This window comes from Pristiophorus japonicus, chromosome 3 (assembly GCF_044704955.1).
Source record: "Pristiophorus japonicus isolate sPriJap1 chromosome 3, sPriJap1.hap1, whole genome shotgun sequence".
Taxonomy (NCBI): domain Eukaryota; kingdom Metazoa; phylum Chordata; class Chondrichthyes; family Pristiophoridae; genus Pristiophorus; species Pristiophorus japonicus.
Window position 1 is genome coordinate 134,642,653 of NC_091979.1, and position 16,890 is coordinate 134,659,542.

Sequence of the window (16,890 nt, forward strand, 5' to 3'; positions counted from 1 at the left end):
ATGTATGTTTGTTGTAATTTATGTATTAATTCTTGTAATGCTAGCCATTGCTTATCTACTGTCATACCATTTAATGTAGTTTTTCAATCAACATTAGCCAATTCTCCCCTCATACCTCGTAGTTTTGTTTGTTTAGATTTAAGACCCTAGGTTTGAAGTTAACTAAATCCCTTTCAAACTTGATGTAAAATTCTATCATATTACAATGTATCTTCTACATACATTGCTGGACTCTTATGCACACGAGTTCCTTTCTCTTGCAAGCGAAGATGGCACATAACAGACAGGAGCAGCAGAAGACTGGAGGAGTGGAAACTGACCTGCGACCCGTCTCCAAACTTGAGAAGAGAGTGCTGCGGCGCATAGGCGCACAGGTGGTGGACACACAGGTGGTGGGTGCACAAGTGGTGGACATACAGGTGGTGGATGCACAGGTGGTGGACACACAGGTGGTGGATGCACAAGTGGTGGACACACAGGTGGTGGACATACAGATGGTGGGTGCACAGGTGGTGGGTGCACAGGTGGTGGATGTACAAGTGGTGGACACACAGGTGGTGGGTGCACAGGTGGTGGACACACAGGTGGTGGACGCACAAGTGGTGGACACACAGGTGGTGGACATACAGGTGGTGGGTGCACAGGAGGTGGGTGCACAGATGGTGGGTGCACAGGTAGTGGACATACAGATGGTGGGTACACAGGTGGTGACACACAGGTGGTGGACATACAGGTGGTGGGTGCACAGGTGGTGGGTGCACAGGTGGTGGGTGCACAGGTAGTGGACATACAGGTGGTGGGTGCACAGGTGGTGGACGCACAGGTGGTGGACATACAGGTGGTGGGTGCACAGGTGGTGGACATACAGGTGGTGGGTGCACAGGTGGTGGGTGCACAGGTGGTGGATGCACAGCTGGTGGGTGCACAGGTGGTGGGTGCACAGGTGGAGGGCGCACAGGTGGTGGGTGCACAGGTGGAGGGCGCGCAGGTGGTGGGTGCACAGGTGCTGGGTGCACAGATGGTAGTGCACAGGTGGAGAGCGCACAGGTGATGGGTGCACAGGTGGAGGACGCACAAGTTGAGGACACACAGGTGGTGGACGCACAGGTGGAGGATGCACTGGTGGTGGGTGCACAGGTGGAGGATGCACTGGTGGTGGGTGCACAGGTGGTGGACACACAGGTGGTGGACACACAGGTGGTGGGTGCACAGGTGGTGGACACACAGGTGGTGGGTGCACAGGTAGTGGACGCACAGGTGGTGGACATACAGGTGGTGGGTGCACAGGTGGTGGACGCACAGGTGGTGGACATACAGGTGGTGGGTGCACAGGTGGTGGACACACAGGTGGTGGACATACAGGTGGTGGGTGCACAGGTGGTGAATGCACAGGTGGTGGACACACAGGTGGTGGGTGCACAGGTGGTGGACACACAGGTGGTGGATGCACAGGTGGTGGAAACACAGGTGGTGGACATACAGGTGGTGGACACACAGATGGTGGACACACAGGCGGTGGACACACAGGCGGTGGACATACAGGCAGTGGACATACAGGTGGTGGACGCACAGGTGGTGGACACACAGGTGGTGGACGCACAGGCGGTGGATGCACAGGTGGTGGATGCACAGGTGGTGGACATACAGGTGGTGGACACACAGGTGGTGGACATACAGGTGGTGGATGCACAGGTGGTGGGTGCACAGGTGGTGGACGTACAGGTGGTGGATCCACAGGTGGTGGGTGCACAGGTGGTGGATGCACAGGTGGTGGATACACAGGTGGTGGACATACAGGTGGTGGATGCAGAGGTGGTGGACACACAGCTGGTGGGTGCACAGGTGGTGGACTTACAAGTGGTGGGTGCACAGGTGGTGGATGCACAGGTAGTGGGTGCACAGGTGGTGGACGCACAGGTGGTGGACATACAGGTGGTGGGTGCACAGGTGGTGGACATACAGGTGGTGGGTGCACAGGTGGTGGACACACAGGTGGTGGACATACAGGTGGTGGGTGCACAGGTGGTGGGTGCACAGGTGGTGGACATACAGGTGGTGGATGCACAGGTGGTGGATACACAGGTGGTGGACACACAGGCGGTGGGTGCACAGGTGGTGGATGCACAGGTGGTGGACATACAGGTGGTGGATCCACAGGTGGTGGACACACAGGTGGTGGACATACAGGTGGTGGATGCACAGGTGGTGGGTGCACAGGTGGTGGATGCTCAGTTGGTGGGTGCACAGGTGGTGGGTGCACAGGTGGAGGGCGCACAGGTGGTGGGTGCACAGGTGGAGGGCGCGCAGGTGGTGGGTGCACAGGTGCTGGGTGCACAGGTGGTAGTGCACAGGTGGAGAGCGCACAGGTGATGGGTGCACAGGTGGAGGACGCACAAGTTGAGGACACACAGGTGGTGGACGCACAGGTGGAGGATGCACTGGTGGTGGGTGCACAGGTGGAGGATGCACTGGTGGTGGGTGCACAGGTGGAGGATGCACTGGTGGTGGGTGCACAGGTGGAGGATGCACTGGTGGAGGGTGCACTGGTGGTGGTTGCACAGTTGGAGGGTGCACAGTTGGAGGGTGCACAGGTGGAGGGTGCACAAGTGGTGGGCACACAGATGGTGGATGCACAGGTTGATAAAGCACAGGTGGTGGGTGCACAGGTCGTGGGTGCACACATTGACGATGCACAGTTGGAGCACGCACAGGCGGTGGGCGCTCAGGTGGTGGATGCACAGGTCTTGGGCGCACATGTGGTGGGTGCACATGTTGACGATGCACATTTGGGGGATGCACAGCTGGTGGACGCACATTTGTTGGGCGCACAGGTATTGGGTGCACAGGTGGTGGCCTAACAGGTGGTGGGCGAACAGGTGGTGGGCGCACAGTTGGGGGGTGCACAGTTGGAGGATGCACAGGTGGTGGGCACACAGGTGGTGGGCACAGAGGTGGTGGGCACAGGTGGTGGGTGCACAGGTGGTGGGCGCACAGGTGGAGGGCGTACAGTTGGAGGACGCACAGGTGGTGGGCGCACAGGTGGTGGGCGCATAGGTGGTGGGCACAGAGGTGGTGGGCACAGGTGGTGGGTGCACAGGTGGTGGGCGCACAGGTGGTGGGCGCACAGGTTGACGACGCACAGGTGGTGGGCGCACAGGTTGACGACGCACAGGTGGTGGGCGCACAGGTGGTGGGCGCACAGCTGGTGGGCGCACAGCTGGTGGGCGCACATGTTGACGACACACAGGTTGAGGACGCACAAGTGGTGGACGCTGTGGCCGGTGAAGATGTCGACTCCGCCGAAGGCAACAACGGTATCTTCATACCCTCTCCTCTCATACCACTCCCCCTCTCCCCACACCTGTATGCTTTATCACTTTCCAATCCACTCTCCTTCTCTCATACCACTTCCTCCCACCACCCCCCACATCAGCCTGCTTTATCACTTCCGAGCTCCTGATACTTTCTGTATTCCCTGCTCCACACCTGCCCCACTGCGCTCACCATTTATGCTTTCAGAGAACCAGGCAGAATCTGTGCAGCCTGCACCTGACCCCATCCAGCACAATCCGGGGAGGAAGAGGAGGAGCCAAGAACTGCGTCATTGCATCTCTCACCTGCAGACAGCAGCTCAGAGACTGGCACTACGTGTTCATTAGAGGTTAAGTTAGTAGAGGGGTCTGCACAGGGTGATGCATCAGGGCTGCAGCAAGGCCAAAGGAAAAGGGAACCTCGGGAGCCATCTCACCAGAGGGTGAGTTCATGCGCGAGTTCTGCTCCACAGGACTCAGATGAGGACCTCGATGGGGAGGCATTCACACAGAGGGTGATGGCCATGCACTCTGACATCATAGATACAATGGCATGGGCGCCCGAGAGGATCTCGGCCGTGGTACGGAGCATGGAGGAGTCCGCCTGCAGCATTGCAGAGAGCTCTGCGTACACCATGGAGCCTATCATTGCCAATGTGCAGACGATGGTGGATTCTCAGAGAGACCGTGCAGATCCAGATATTGTGCCGCATGCCATGGGCGACGTGGCAGTTTCCAGTGCAGCACAGGTGGAAGCAACTCAATGTCTTAGTGCTGTAATGTAGACAATGGTCGGTGGCATCAAAGCTCAGACTGCTCTCATGCGGTTTCAGGTTGAAGACACATGTGCTCTGACTGCTGCCATCGCTGTTGGGTCCTCCACAGTCCATCAGGGATCTCACAGTTTTGCAGCAGCCCACCAAACTATGCTCCAGCATATTTGGGGGTGGGGGTGCTGAGGTGTTGCCCCGAAGGAGTGGCACTGGGTCAGTGGAGCAGGAACCTGCTGTCCTCTCTCAGAATGACAGCATTACTGACCCAACCATGGCCACTCTGCCATTGCACTTGTTGCTAGCCGTTACCCAGCCAGCCCAGACTGCCGCCGCCCAGACTGAGGTGGTGCAGCCTACAGCTGGGCCTTCCAGGCCCAGAGCTGGTCGAGGGCATCCTGCAAGACCATCTGTAGTCTCTGGCTCTGAGACACAGCAGCCTTCGACCAGCCATGCTGCAGCCACAGGGGACACACTGCGGAGGAGCACTAGATTAGTTGGACCAAAAGAGGATATAAGGAAATACACAAGGGTGATTAGAAAATATATTATGTAAGTCTTTGTTGTTATGATATAAGTTTTTATTGGAATGGTTAATCTTTGCTGTTGGGGCTTTGGAATGGAGAGGAAAATGGATGTGGTTACAGGGACGTCCAGAGAAACCAGGAAATGGGATGGAATTCTGATGAGACAGCCATGCACCTCCCTTGCACAATCGCGATGGCCTCACTGCCTCCTCCGTCACTGATGTTGCTGCTCCTGCTCCTCTTCTTCCTCCTCTTCCTCGTCCTGCTTCTCTTTCTCTTCCTCCTCCTCTGGTGGTGCGGCTACTCCTAGTGGCATTGGCTGCATCCTCATGATGGTGAGGTTGTGCAGCATGCAGCCGATGACGATGAATAGGGACACGCGCTCAGGTGAGGACTGGAGGACTGCTCCCAAGTGGTCAAGGCAGCGGAACCATTGCTTCAGCATCCTGATAGTTGCTCAATGATGGTTCTGGTGGTGGCATGATTCTCATTGTATGAGTGCTGGGCAGTTGTGGTGGGGTTGTGGAGGGGAGTCATGAGCCAGGTGGAGAGCAGATTGCCCTTGTCTCCAAACAGCCAACCGCCAGCTTGATGTGGTGGATGGAAGAGAGCTGGCACAATGGTCTGAAGCTGGATCAATGCATTGTGGTTGCTGACAGGATAGTGGGCATTGACGGCGAGGATTCTGCGTGTGTGGTCGCATACCAGCTGCACATTCTGTGAGTGAAAGCCTTTGCGGTGACAAAAGATCTCAGGATTGTTTTTGGTGCCCGCAAAGCGACGTGGGTGTAGTAAATGGCACCCTGCACCATGGGAAAGTCCACTATTCTGGAAAAGCCACATGCTGCTCGTGCTGCTTCTCTCTAGTCATGGGGAAGGAGATGTATTCTCTCCCCTTTCTGTACAAAGCATCTGTGACCTCACAGATGCAGCAATGGATGCTAAACGGGAAGATGGAGATGTTTCCTGTCGTCCCTGGAAGGATCCATTGGAATAGAAATTGAGCACAATGGTGACCTTGACTGCCACTGAGAGAGACTTCTCACCTTGGTCTGAAGCTTGAGGTCTGGTTGCAACAGATGGTAGAGCTGTGACCATATACTTGCTGAAGTGCAGCCTTCGAAAACCTCAGTGTTCCTCAGTGAAATTGATCGAGGAGAACTGCTGCCGGAATACCCTGAGAGGGTAAGGTCTCCTGTTGCCAGCCTTGTTGGGACTTCTCCCTCTGGCCACATTTGCTGCCTTTCTCCCAGTCTTGCTCCCTGTGTAGCTCCCGGTCTTTGTCCCTGCATTTATCTGTGCCTCACTCCCTGTGCCCCACTCCCTGTGCCCCCTGTGCCCTATACCTCGCTCCCTGTGACCCACTCCATGTGCCCCCTGTTCTCCGCGGCCTGTGCCCCGGTCCCTGTGCCCCCCCGCTCCCTGTGCTCCCCTGCTCCCTGTGCCTCCCTCGCTCCCTGTGCTCCCCCGCTCCCTGTGCTCCCCCGCTCCCTGTGCCGCCCCCACTCCCTGTGCTCCTCTGCTCCCTGTGCTCCCCCACTCCCTGTGCTCCCTGCTCCGTGTCCCCCCGCTCCCTGTGCCCCCCCGCTCCCTGTGTCCCCCTGCTCCCTGTGCCCCCCCCCCGCTCCCTGTGCCCCCCCCTGCTCCCTGTGCCCCCCCGCTCCCTGTGCCCCCCGCTCCCTGTGCTCCCCACTCCCTGTGCTCCCCGCTCCCTATGCTCCCCACTCCCTGTGCTCTCCGCTCCCTGTGCTCCCCCGCTCCTTGTGCCCCCCCGCCCCGTGCCCCTCCCCCGCCCCGTGCTCCCTGTCCTTCTCTCTGCCTTTCTCTCTGCAATTGTCTGCGCCCTTGTCTTCGCCTAATCATCCTCCAACAGTGACATCGGAGCAGGAGGTCGCGTGCCAACATAGCCCCCGTGAAGTGAGAGAAATTTTGTAATTTCTAATCTGACCAGAGTGATACAGAGGAACAGTTAGGAGGCAGAACAATCCTTAATGCAAAAATCGCTACGTTCAGTCTACCAGCCACTCTGCCTACCTGTTGGAAAGCAGAGAAAAGTAATGGCTGACAAAACTTTTGTTTCAAGATGGCGCCTTTAACTAGTGCTGCTGCAGACGTTTCCCGACTGCAACTTGACAGCTGAAGCTGTCGCTATCACTGCCAGGCGGTAAATGAGGGTGCACGACCAAATTTCACTTCAGGGATGGTAACGGGGCAATGCACACGGCGATTTTAGCACCGCACCTGTTGTGTATACAATAACTGTTAGACTGAGTACTGTTTAGCTCCAAGAGGTATGACCTTGGCTGTGTTTTATTAAGGCCCAAAGTGACTAATATACAAAATGGCTGACCTTTTATACTTGGGCTGCACACACGTGCGTGCATCCCAATGGCCTCCAACAGTGACGCCATCTAGTGGCTAGCGATCCCAAAAGTACATACATGACAATACCGCCCTCTGCGATATTAACACAGTCTTTTACAAATTGAGACAGTCCGGTGTTTTACGCTCCCGGGTTGACCGTCTCAGTTTAACTCCAGCCTTGGGTGAGTGTTCAGAGTCTGTTGTTTCTGGTGGCTGGGTGGCTGACCTGGTGGGAGTGGCAATGGCCATGTCAGGGATTGAAAGTCCATTTTCATTGAACATGTCAGTGATTGAAAGTCCCGATTCACTGATGACCACTGAGTCCTCTGATGACTGGGGGTAAGTTGGTTATTCGTCAATTGCCTCTTCCTCCGACTGTTCCGGTTCGTCTGTGTGCCGCAGCTTTGTCTGATCCATATGTTTCCTGCATGTTTGCCCATTTTTGCGCTGGACAATAAATAGTCTGTTGCTCTCCTTGGCCATGACAGTACCAGTGAACGACTTGGAATCCTGACCATAATTCAGAACCTATACAGGATCATTTACAGAATTATCGCGTGAAACAGCTGCGCGATCGTGATACCCTTGCTGACTTTGTATTCTATATTCAACATGATTATTCAAGTCAGGGTGTACAAGAGATAGCTTGGTCTTAAAACCTCTCTTCATCATTCGTTCAGCAGATGAGATCCCGTTAAGCGTGTGTGGTCTTGTCCTGTAACTCAGCAGTGTGCATGACAGGCGGGTCTGCAGTGAGCCTTGGGTTACTCACTTCATACTCTGCTTTATGATTTGGGCAGCATGTTCTGCTTGCCCATTGGATGCAGGTTTGAACGGTGCTGACCTTACATGTTTGATACCATTGAGTTTCATGAACTCTTGAAACTCCTGACTGGTGAAGCATGATCCGTTATCACTAAAAACAATGTCAGGGAGACCATGTGTCGTGAACATGACACTGAGATTCTCAATGGTAGCAGTTGATGTGCTGGATGACATGATTATGCACTCTATCCACTTCGAATATGCATCCACCACAACTAAAAACATCTTCCCCAGGAAGGGACTTGCAAAGTCTATGTGGATCCTGGACCATGGTTTCAACGGCCATGACCACAGACTCAATGGCGATTCCACTGGTGCTTTGCTGAGCCGCATGCAAGTGTTGCAATGATGCACACATGATTCCAGCTCAGAGTCACTTCCCGGCCACCATGCATGAGACCTGGTGATGACGTTCATCATTATAATGCTGGGATGTGTGCTATGTAGCTCATGTACAAATTTCTCTCTCCCTTTCTTGGGCATAACAACACGATTGCCCCACAGTATACAACCCGACTGAATAGACAATTCGTCTTTGCGATGAATGTAAGGTTTGGTCTCCTTGCACATTTGCTTGGGTATGGCAGACCCATCACCTTTGAGGATGCAACTCTTCACTACTGATATAATCAGGTCCTGGCTAGTTCAGGTCTTAACTTGTTGAGCCGTGACAGGGGTTCCTTCACTCTCAAAAGCATCCATAACTAACAATAGGTCTGCTGGTTGTAGCATTTCCACCTCCGGTGTGGGCAACAGCAGATGGCTCAAAGCATCGGCACAATTCTCGGTGCCAGGTCTATGGCGAATGACATAATCATAAGCGGATAATGTCAGCGCCCACCTCTGGATGCGGGATGAAGCATTGGTATTGATACCTTTGTTTTCAGAGAACAGTGAAATGAATGGCTTGTGATCTGTCTCCAGTTCAAACCGAAGACCAAACAGGTACTGATGCATCTTTGTAACCCCATACATTCAGGCTAGTGCTTCTTTCTCGACCATGCTGTAGGCTCTTTCCCCTTAAGCCAAACTTTTTGAAGCTTACCCGACTCATTAGCTTGTTGGATTATGCAACCAATTCCATATGACGAAGCATCATAGGCCAATACTAAATATTTACATGGATCAGAATGTACCAGCAGCTTGTTAGAGCAAAGCAAATTAGTGGCTTTCTCAAAAGCTCTGTCTTGAGACGCACCCCAAACCCAGTTGTCTCCTTTTCTTTGCAGCATGTGCAGTGGTTCTAATAAGGTGCTCAATTTAGGTAGGAAGTTACCAAAGTAGTTGAGTAGATCCAGGAAAGAATGCAGCTCCGTCATATTCTATGGCTTGGGTGCATTCTTGATGACCTTGGTTTTCGTGTCCGTGGGCTTGATGCCGTCAGCAGCAATTTTCCTTCCCAGGAATTTGACCTCTGGTGCCATGAAGATGCACTTCGAGCATTTCAGTCTGAGTCCCACCTTGTCCAGACGATGTAGAACCCCTTCCAGGTTGTTCAAATGTTCCTCGGATGTCATCTTGGAACACGATGGTTCTCGGAACGGACTTTAGTAGACTCTCCATGTTCTTCTGAAATATTGCTGCAGCCGAGCGAATTCCAAAAGGGCACCTGTGATAAATAAACAGTCCTTTATACGTGTTAATGCATGTAAGTCTCTTCGACGTCCCGACCAGCTCCTGTGTCATGTAGGCCAACATCAAGTCCAGTTTGGTGAACAACTTCTGCCCGGCTAGCATTGCAAACAAGTCATCAGCCTTCGGTAATGGGTACTGATCCTGTTTCAAAACCCTGTTGATCGTAGCCTTGTTGTCTCCACAGATTCTGACTGTACCATCACTTTTCAGCACAGGAAAACCGGTGAAATTATACCTTCACGCTGGAGTCTGTCCAGTTCGATTTTGACCTTCTCCCTCATCATATACGGAACTGCCCGAGCTTTATGATGGACGGGTCTTGCATCCGAGTGCACGTGGATCTGCACCTTGGCTCCCGTGAAGTTGTCGATGCCTGGTTCGATCAGTGAGGGGAACTTGCTCAGTACTTGGGCACATGTATCTTTCTCCGAAGACAACGCCTTGATGTCATTCAAGTCGCTTCTGATTTTTTTCAAGCCAATTCCTATCGAATATAGTTGGGCCATTGCCTGGAACAATCCATAGTGGTAACTCGTGAACCGCACCATCATACTTTAATTGTGGTACTGCCAATCACCGTTATGTGTTCTTTGGTGAACGTGCGCAACTTAGCATTGACTGGACTCAGCCTGGGCCTCATAGCCTTCGTATCCCATAGCTTGTCAAATGCCCTCTGGCTCATTATCGATTGACTCGCTCCCAAGTCCAGTTCCATCGATACCAGCGCCCCATTAAATTTCATGTTGATCATTATCGGTTTGCTCTTAGTTAGGAAGAGTATAGTCCATACTTTTCCTCCTCTGGTATCTTGGATTGTGTATCTGGATCCATGCTAGTCTGACCATCATCCTCCACGTGATGTGTTGCAGCACGCTTGCTCATCTGCGGACACTTGCACTGGAGATGCCCCACTCTTAGACAGCCTTTGCAACTATATTGCTTAAATCGGCACTGCTGGTGCCGATGATTTCCCCCACAATACCAACATGGAGAAATCGGATGCATTCTCGCTGGTGGACTTTCGGCAGCCACAGATTTTGCGTATGCAGTCGGGTAGGCCCTGCCATGTGCTGCTCTGCCGAACGCCGAATCAATCATATTTACAGTACTTGCTGATTTTGATTTTTCACTGATATCTGCTTTAGACTTCTATCCATTGTCATGCATGACTGAGCAATCATGATGGCCCTGTTTAAGTCCAACATCTCCACTGCCAGTAGTTTATGCAGGATCACCTTGTGGTTGATGCCGATTACAAAGCATTTCTGCCAACACAGCCCGAACTTATAGGGTCCCACTCGACGTCTCAGGTCAGCAACGAATTCCGCCGCATTTTGGCCCTCTGACCGAACGTGCATGTAAAATCTGTATCTCAAGATGATGATGCCTTTATCTGGCTTACGTTGGTCCTGTACCAGTATACGCAATTCTTCATACATCTTCTCTGTTGGACTCACAGACAGGAGTAGATTCTTTATCAGACCATAAATTTTTGGATCGCAAATCATGAGGAACACCACCCGGCGCTGATCTGCGTCGCCGACCTCCTCCATTTTGTTGGCCACAAAGAACTGGTTCAAATGGCTCACAATGTCTGCCCAATTTTCTCCTTCCACAAATCGCTCCAACAATCCAATTGTGCTCATTTTTGCATGCAAATTTTTTGTTGCCTCATCGCCAAATGCAATAACTGTTAGACTGAATACTGTTTAAGTCCAAGAGGTATGACCTTGGCTCTGCTTTAATAAGGCCCAAAGTGACTAATATACAAAATGGCTGGACTTTTATACATGGTATGCACACACGTGCGTGCAGCCCAATGGCCTCCAATAGTGGCGCCATCTAGTGGCTAGTGATCCCAAAAGTACATACATGACAGCGCCCGGGCAAAAACCATTTTGCACCCCATTAGCGCTTCCCTCCAGTTGCCAAACAGGGCAATTTTGGCTCCTCATTGTCTCCCAAAAACAATTAAATCAATTAAAATACTGTGCTTCTAAACAGATTTGCCCTCCAATCCTGAATTGACCTATTGCAGATTTTGCTATCTCTTGCTACATAATGTAGTTAGGCTTGCCACAGACCTTGGCCCTGAATGTTAACATTCATTGATATGTTCCATGAGGAAGTTGGAAGCTTTATTTACTTTGTATGTGATCATAGTCGCTCAATTTGTCGCCCATGGGGACGCGGGACAAGGATGTCTCGATGTTGGAATAAAAACCCTCTTTAGCCTCATCCGTTGTATCGAGTGTAGGGGCATACGCACTGATGACTGTGGCACATTGGATCCAGGATAGGGTGAGACAAAGCATCATGAGGCATTCGTTAACCCCACAGGGGGAGTCTTTGAGGCGGTCGACCAGCTCATTCTTGACGGCAAAGACGACTTTATGAAGGCGGCATTCTTCCTCTGGTTTTCCTTTCCAGAAAAAAGTATAGCTTCCATCATGTTCTTTCAACTGGCCTTCCCCTGCCTGTCGGGTCTCGCTTAGGGCGGCAATGTCAATGTCAAAACGTCTGAGTTCCCGGGCAACTATGGCGGTGCAGCGTTCCAGCCTGTTGCTGCTGGAATTGTCCATGAGGGTTCTGACGTTCCAGGTCCCGAACTTCATACTGACGAAGTGGAAGATGCCTGTGCCCGAGTTCTTTTAACGTGGGGTGGCTGCTGCACACCGGCAACCAGACGGGCTTAGCTGAGCAAGGTCTTGGTCCAGTGGCAAAGGGGTCCAAGACAACTGGAGACCAGGCACAGCTGTATAAGCCTAATTGCCTACGGAAAAGTGTTGGCCGCAAGCTCGGCGCCGAGTAGCGCCATTGATGGTAGATGGCCCGAGGCTTGGTTGGGGGCAGGCATTAGGAAGGTCACTTCCAAAGTTATTTTAAGAGTTAAAAGTTGATAAAAATTCCCAATTTGTTTAAAAAGTTTCTAAGAGTTGTTAAAAAGTCTAATATGTAGGTCAATAATAGGTTATAAAAGTTACCCCAATTGTTTAAAAGTTTAAATTTGATTAAGAGTTTTTTTTAAAAAAGGAATTAAAAGTTGATTAAAAGTTTAAGGTGCAGGAGTCCCTCTGGGTTGAAGTCGAAACGGGCCGGTGCAGGGGTCCCTTCGGCCTGGGACAGAAGCGGCCGGTGCAGGGGTCCCTTCGGCCTGGGACAGAAGCGGCCGGCGCAGGGCTCACACAGATCCGTCGGGCGAGCACACCAGGCTGAATACGGCTCTGTGGATTTTCAGGTACCTAGCGGCACCCAGCCGGTCGGGGCTGCTACCCTCACTTTCCTTGGCTTGTTGTCCGTTTTCCTTGGTGTGTGTGTCCCGGGCTCGGGGCCCTGCTGTGTGTCCCGGGCGGTGCCAGGCCAGACCCGGTTCACTGGGCGGTCCCTTTCCCGCTGTGTTTCCTGGACAGTGCCGGGCTCGGTCCCCGGGGAGTGCTCCTCCTCACAGCTTGGAGCCTCGCTAGACGACTTGGGTTGCAAGCCTCGAACAGGAGTTGCAGGTCTATGCGAGGTCCCTTCAGCCGGGGTAGAAGTGGGCCGGCGCGGGATCCCTTCGGCCCGGGGTAGAAGTGGGCCGGCGCGGGATCCCTTCGGCCCGGGGTAGAAGTGGGCCGGCGCGGGATCCCTTCGGCCCGAGGTAGAAGTGGGCCGGCGCGGGATCCCTTCGGCCCGGGGTAGAAGTGGGCCGGCGCGGGATCCCTTCGGCCCGGGGTAGAAGCGGGCCGGCGCGGGATCCCTTCGGCCCGGGGTAGAAGTGGGCCGGCGCGGGATCCCTTCGGCCCGGGGTAGAAGCGGGCCAGCGCGGGGTCCCTACTGCCCCTCTGACAGTGCGGCTCTCCCTCAGCACTGGCACTGGGAATGTCGGCCTGGATTGTGTGCTCGAGTCATTTTGAACCTGTGATCATTAATGCCAGGGTCGGCAAAGACACAGCCCTCTGGGGAGGCGTGATTGGCAGAGAGTGGGTAGGGAAAGTCAACTCCAGTGGTAATCTGCTCCTGACAAAATGTCTAGAACATGAACTCCTCATCACCAACACCCTGTTCCACCAGAGGGACAAATACAAGGCATCGTGGCAACACTCTTGCTCCAAACACTGGCACCTGCTTGACTATGTCATCTTCCGAGCCAGGGATCGCAAGGATGTGCGCATCACCCGCCATGACAGGAGCTGACGACTGCTGAATGGATCATCGCCTAATCCGATCCATCATCAACATTAACATAGCCCCAAAGCAGAGGGGACAGCAGAAGCAGCGCCGCAAAAAAGTTAATGCCGGAGCACTGAGAGATGCAGCTAAGAGAGCCCTATACAGTCAGCGCCTCACAGCTAATCTGGCGTGCCTTGATGACCCTGAGATGCTGAATGCCCACAGCGCTCGGTCTGCCCTCCAGGCCTCTATAACCAGTGCCTGTGAAGAGACACTTGGTCACTCAACCAGAAAACATCCGGACTGGTTTGATGAAAATGATCAGGAGATCGAAGAACTAATAGATTGCAAGCGCAAAGCATTTTTGAGCCTCAAGGAACAACCCAACTCGGGAGCTGCAAAACAACATTGTAGATGGCTCAAGACTCAGGTCCAAGAAAAAATCCGGGACCTAAAGAACAGGTGGTGGATGGAGAAAGCACAGGAGATACAAGAACTGGCCGACAGCCATGATTTGCGAGGATTCTTCATCACAGTCAAGTCTACCTACGGTCCAAACCAAGGCCCCGCCCCACTCCTGGCCAAGAATGGGGAAACACTCATCAGGGATACCGAGGCTGTCAAGGCCCAATGGAAGGAGCACTTTGAAGATCTCCTCAATCAAGACTCTGCCTTTGATTCGAGTGTTCTCAACTCCATCCTGCAGCATGCGACCCGCCACCAACTCAGTGAAACTCCAATGTTGCATGAAGTACGCAAAGCCATAAAACAGCTCAAGAATAACAAGGCTACGGGTGCGGATGGCGATAAATTATGGCGGAGAGGTGCTGTTGGCACGGATACATGATCTCATCTCTCTCATCTGGAGGGAGGAGAGCATGCCAGGAGATCTCAGAGATGCAGTGATTGTGACCATTTTTTAAAAAGGGAACAAGTCCGGGGAATCTCCCTGCTATCAGCCACTGGAAAGGTTGTCGCTAGAGTTTTCCTCAACCATCTTCTCCCTTAGGCCAAGGAGCTCCTCCCGGAATCGCAATGCGGATTTCGTCCCCTACAGGGCACAACGGACATGATCTTTGCAGTGCGACAGCTGCAGGAAAAATGCAATGAGCAGCGCCAGCCCTTATACATGGGCTTTTTCGATCTTACAAAGGCCTTTGACACTGTCAACCGTGTGGGTCTATGGAGCATCCTCCTCTGTTTCGGATGCCCCCAAAAGTTTGTCAACATCCTTCGCCTGCTTCATGATGACATGGAGGCCGTGATCCTTACCAATGGATCCATTACAGACCAAATTCACATCCGGATCGGGGTCAAATAGAGCTGCATCTTCGCTCCAATCCTCTTCTCAATCTTCCTCGCCACCATGCTCGACCTCACAATCAACAAGCTCCCCGCTGGAGTGGAACTAAACTGCAGAACCAGTGGGAAGCTGTTTAACCTACGCCGCCTCCAGGCCAGGTCCAAGATCACCCCAAACTCTGTCTTTGAGCTGCAGTACGCGGACGATGCCTGCGTCTGCGCATATTCAGAGGCTGAACTCCAGGATATAGTCAATGTATTCACTGAGGCATATGAAAGCATGAGCCTTACGCTTAACATCTGTAAGACAAAGGTCCTTCACCAGCTTGTCCCCGCCGCACAGCACTGTCCTCCAATCATCAAGATTCACGGTGCGGCCCTGGACAACGTGGACCATTTCCCATATCTCGGGAGCCTCTTATCAACAAAGGCAGACATTAATGCGGAGATTCAACATCGCCTCCAGTGCACCAGTGCAGCCTTCGACCGTCTGATGAAAAGAGTGTTTGAAGACCAGGCCCTCAAATCTACCACCAAGCCCATGGCTGTTACTGCCCCCAAACGGGGCGCTACGCAATTTCCCCCCAATAGAATAAAAAACAAGGATGTTATGATGAACCTTTATAAAACACTGGTTCGGCCTCAACTGGAGTATTGTGTTCAGTTCTGGCCAGGGCATTTTAGAAAGGATGTGAAGGCCTTCGAGAGGGTGCAGAAAAGATTTATGAGAATGATTCCAGGATGAGGGACTTCAGTTACTTGGATAGACTAGAAAAGATGAGGTTGTTCTCCTTAGAGCAGAGAAGAGTGAGAGAAGATTTGATCAAGATGTTCAAAATCATGAGGGTCGAGATCTAGTAGATAGAGAGAAACTGTTCCCATTGGCAGAAGAGTTGAGAAGCAGAGAACTAGAGGACAAAGATTTAAGGTGATTGGAAAAAGAACCAAAGACAATATGAGGAAAAACTTTTTTACGCAGCGAGTGGTTAGGATCTGGAATGCACTGCCTCAAAGGGTGGTGGAGACAGACTTAATTCTGGCTTTCAAAAGGGAATTGGATAAGTACCTGAAGGAAAAAAAAAGTGCAGGGCTATGGGGAAAGCGTGGGGGAGTGGAACTAGCTGAAGTGCTCTTGCAGAGAGCTGGCACAGGCTCGACTGGCTGAATGGCCTCCTTCTGTGTTGTAACTATTCTATGATTCTATGATTAAAATTGTACCTTTATATATTAGCAATCTGTGCAGTGACTGGGTGTGTGTGGGAGAGCAGAGTGTTTGGGAAGTCCAGTTCTTTTTATTGGAGCATTGACGCGTGGTTGAACTGATTTTTTGTGTTTTTATGTATGGAGGAAAGCTTTCAGTGTTTCAGGTTCAACATTTTTTTTTGGTCATGTGACTATCACACTGCAGTGTTGTCCTCACCATAGTGTGAAATATCGAACTCTCACAACATAGGACTACACTAGTTCTATTAGGAAGATGATTATCCCACAAGAGACTATTATTCAGTCAGCATCTTTTATTTTGTCTGCTGAGCTATTCGTAGCAATGCAAAACACAAGTCAAAGTATAATTCTTAATGTGATAGTGCAATGTGGAGATTCACACATCAAAATCAGCACAATTTAAATAGGTTACTTCTGCACTTTCTTGCCAGTGTATCTTAATTAGATCTACGTGTCAGTGAGCAATGTCTTCACACATTGCAGCAGTCTAAAGAAGCTGTTCACTCAGGTCTGTGGCTGACAAATCACATTTTTCGGTTAGCACAGTATTTCTTTTTGTAAATTTGGAAAAAGCAGCAAAATAGCAATTTAGGTAACATTGTGTGATACAATATATGACTATTTTAGCAATGAGGTTTTATCAATGACAAAGCCATCGTTGTTTATATAATCACACAAAAGTCTGACACAGCACTTGAAAGTACTCTGTATTATCATATCAATCTTTTTTTTTCATTATCTCATCCAACTTGAATGAATGTGAAAATTAGAATTGAGCAGTTT

At 51.7% G+C, this 16,890-nt stretch overlaps 1 protein-coding gene across 1 annotated transcript; it reads right to left on the reverse strand.

The window, feature by feature from the left end:
- Nucleotides 1-214: 214 nt before the first annotated feature.
- On the reverse strand, nt 215-2,683 carry LOC139254430 (uncharacterized). The gene has a single exon (XM_070873665.1). The coding sequence runs from the start codon at nt 2,681-2,683 to the stop codon at nt 215-217; it is 2,469 nt and encodes an 822-aa protein (XP_070729766.1).
- Between the last annotated feature and the right edge of the window lie 14,207 nt (nt 2,684-16,890).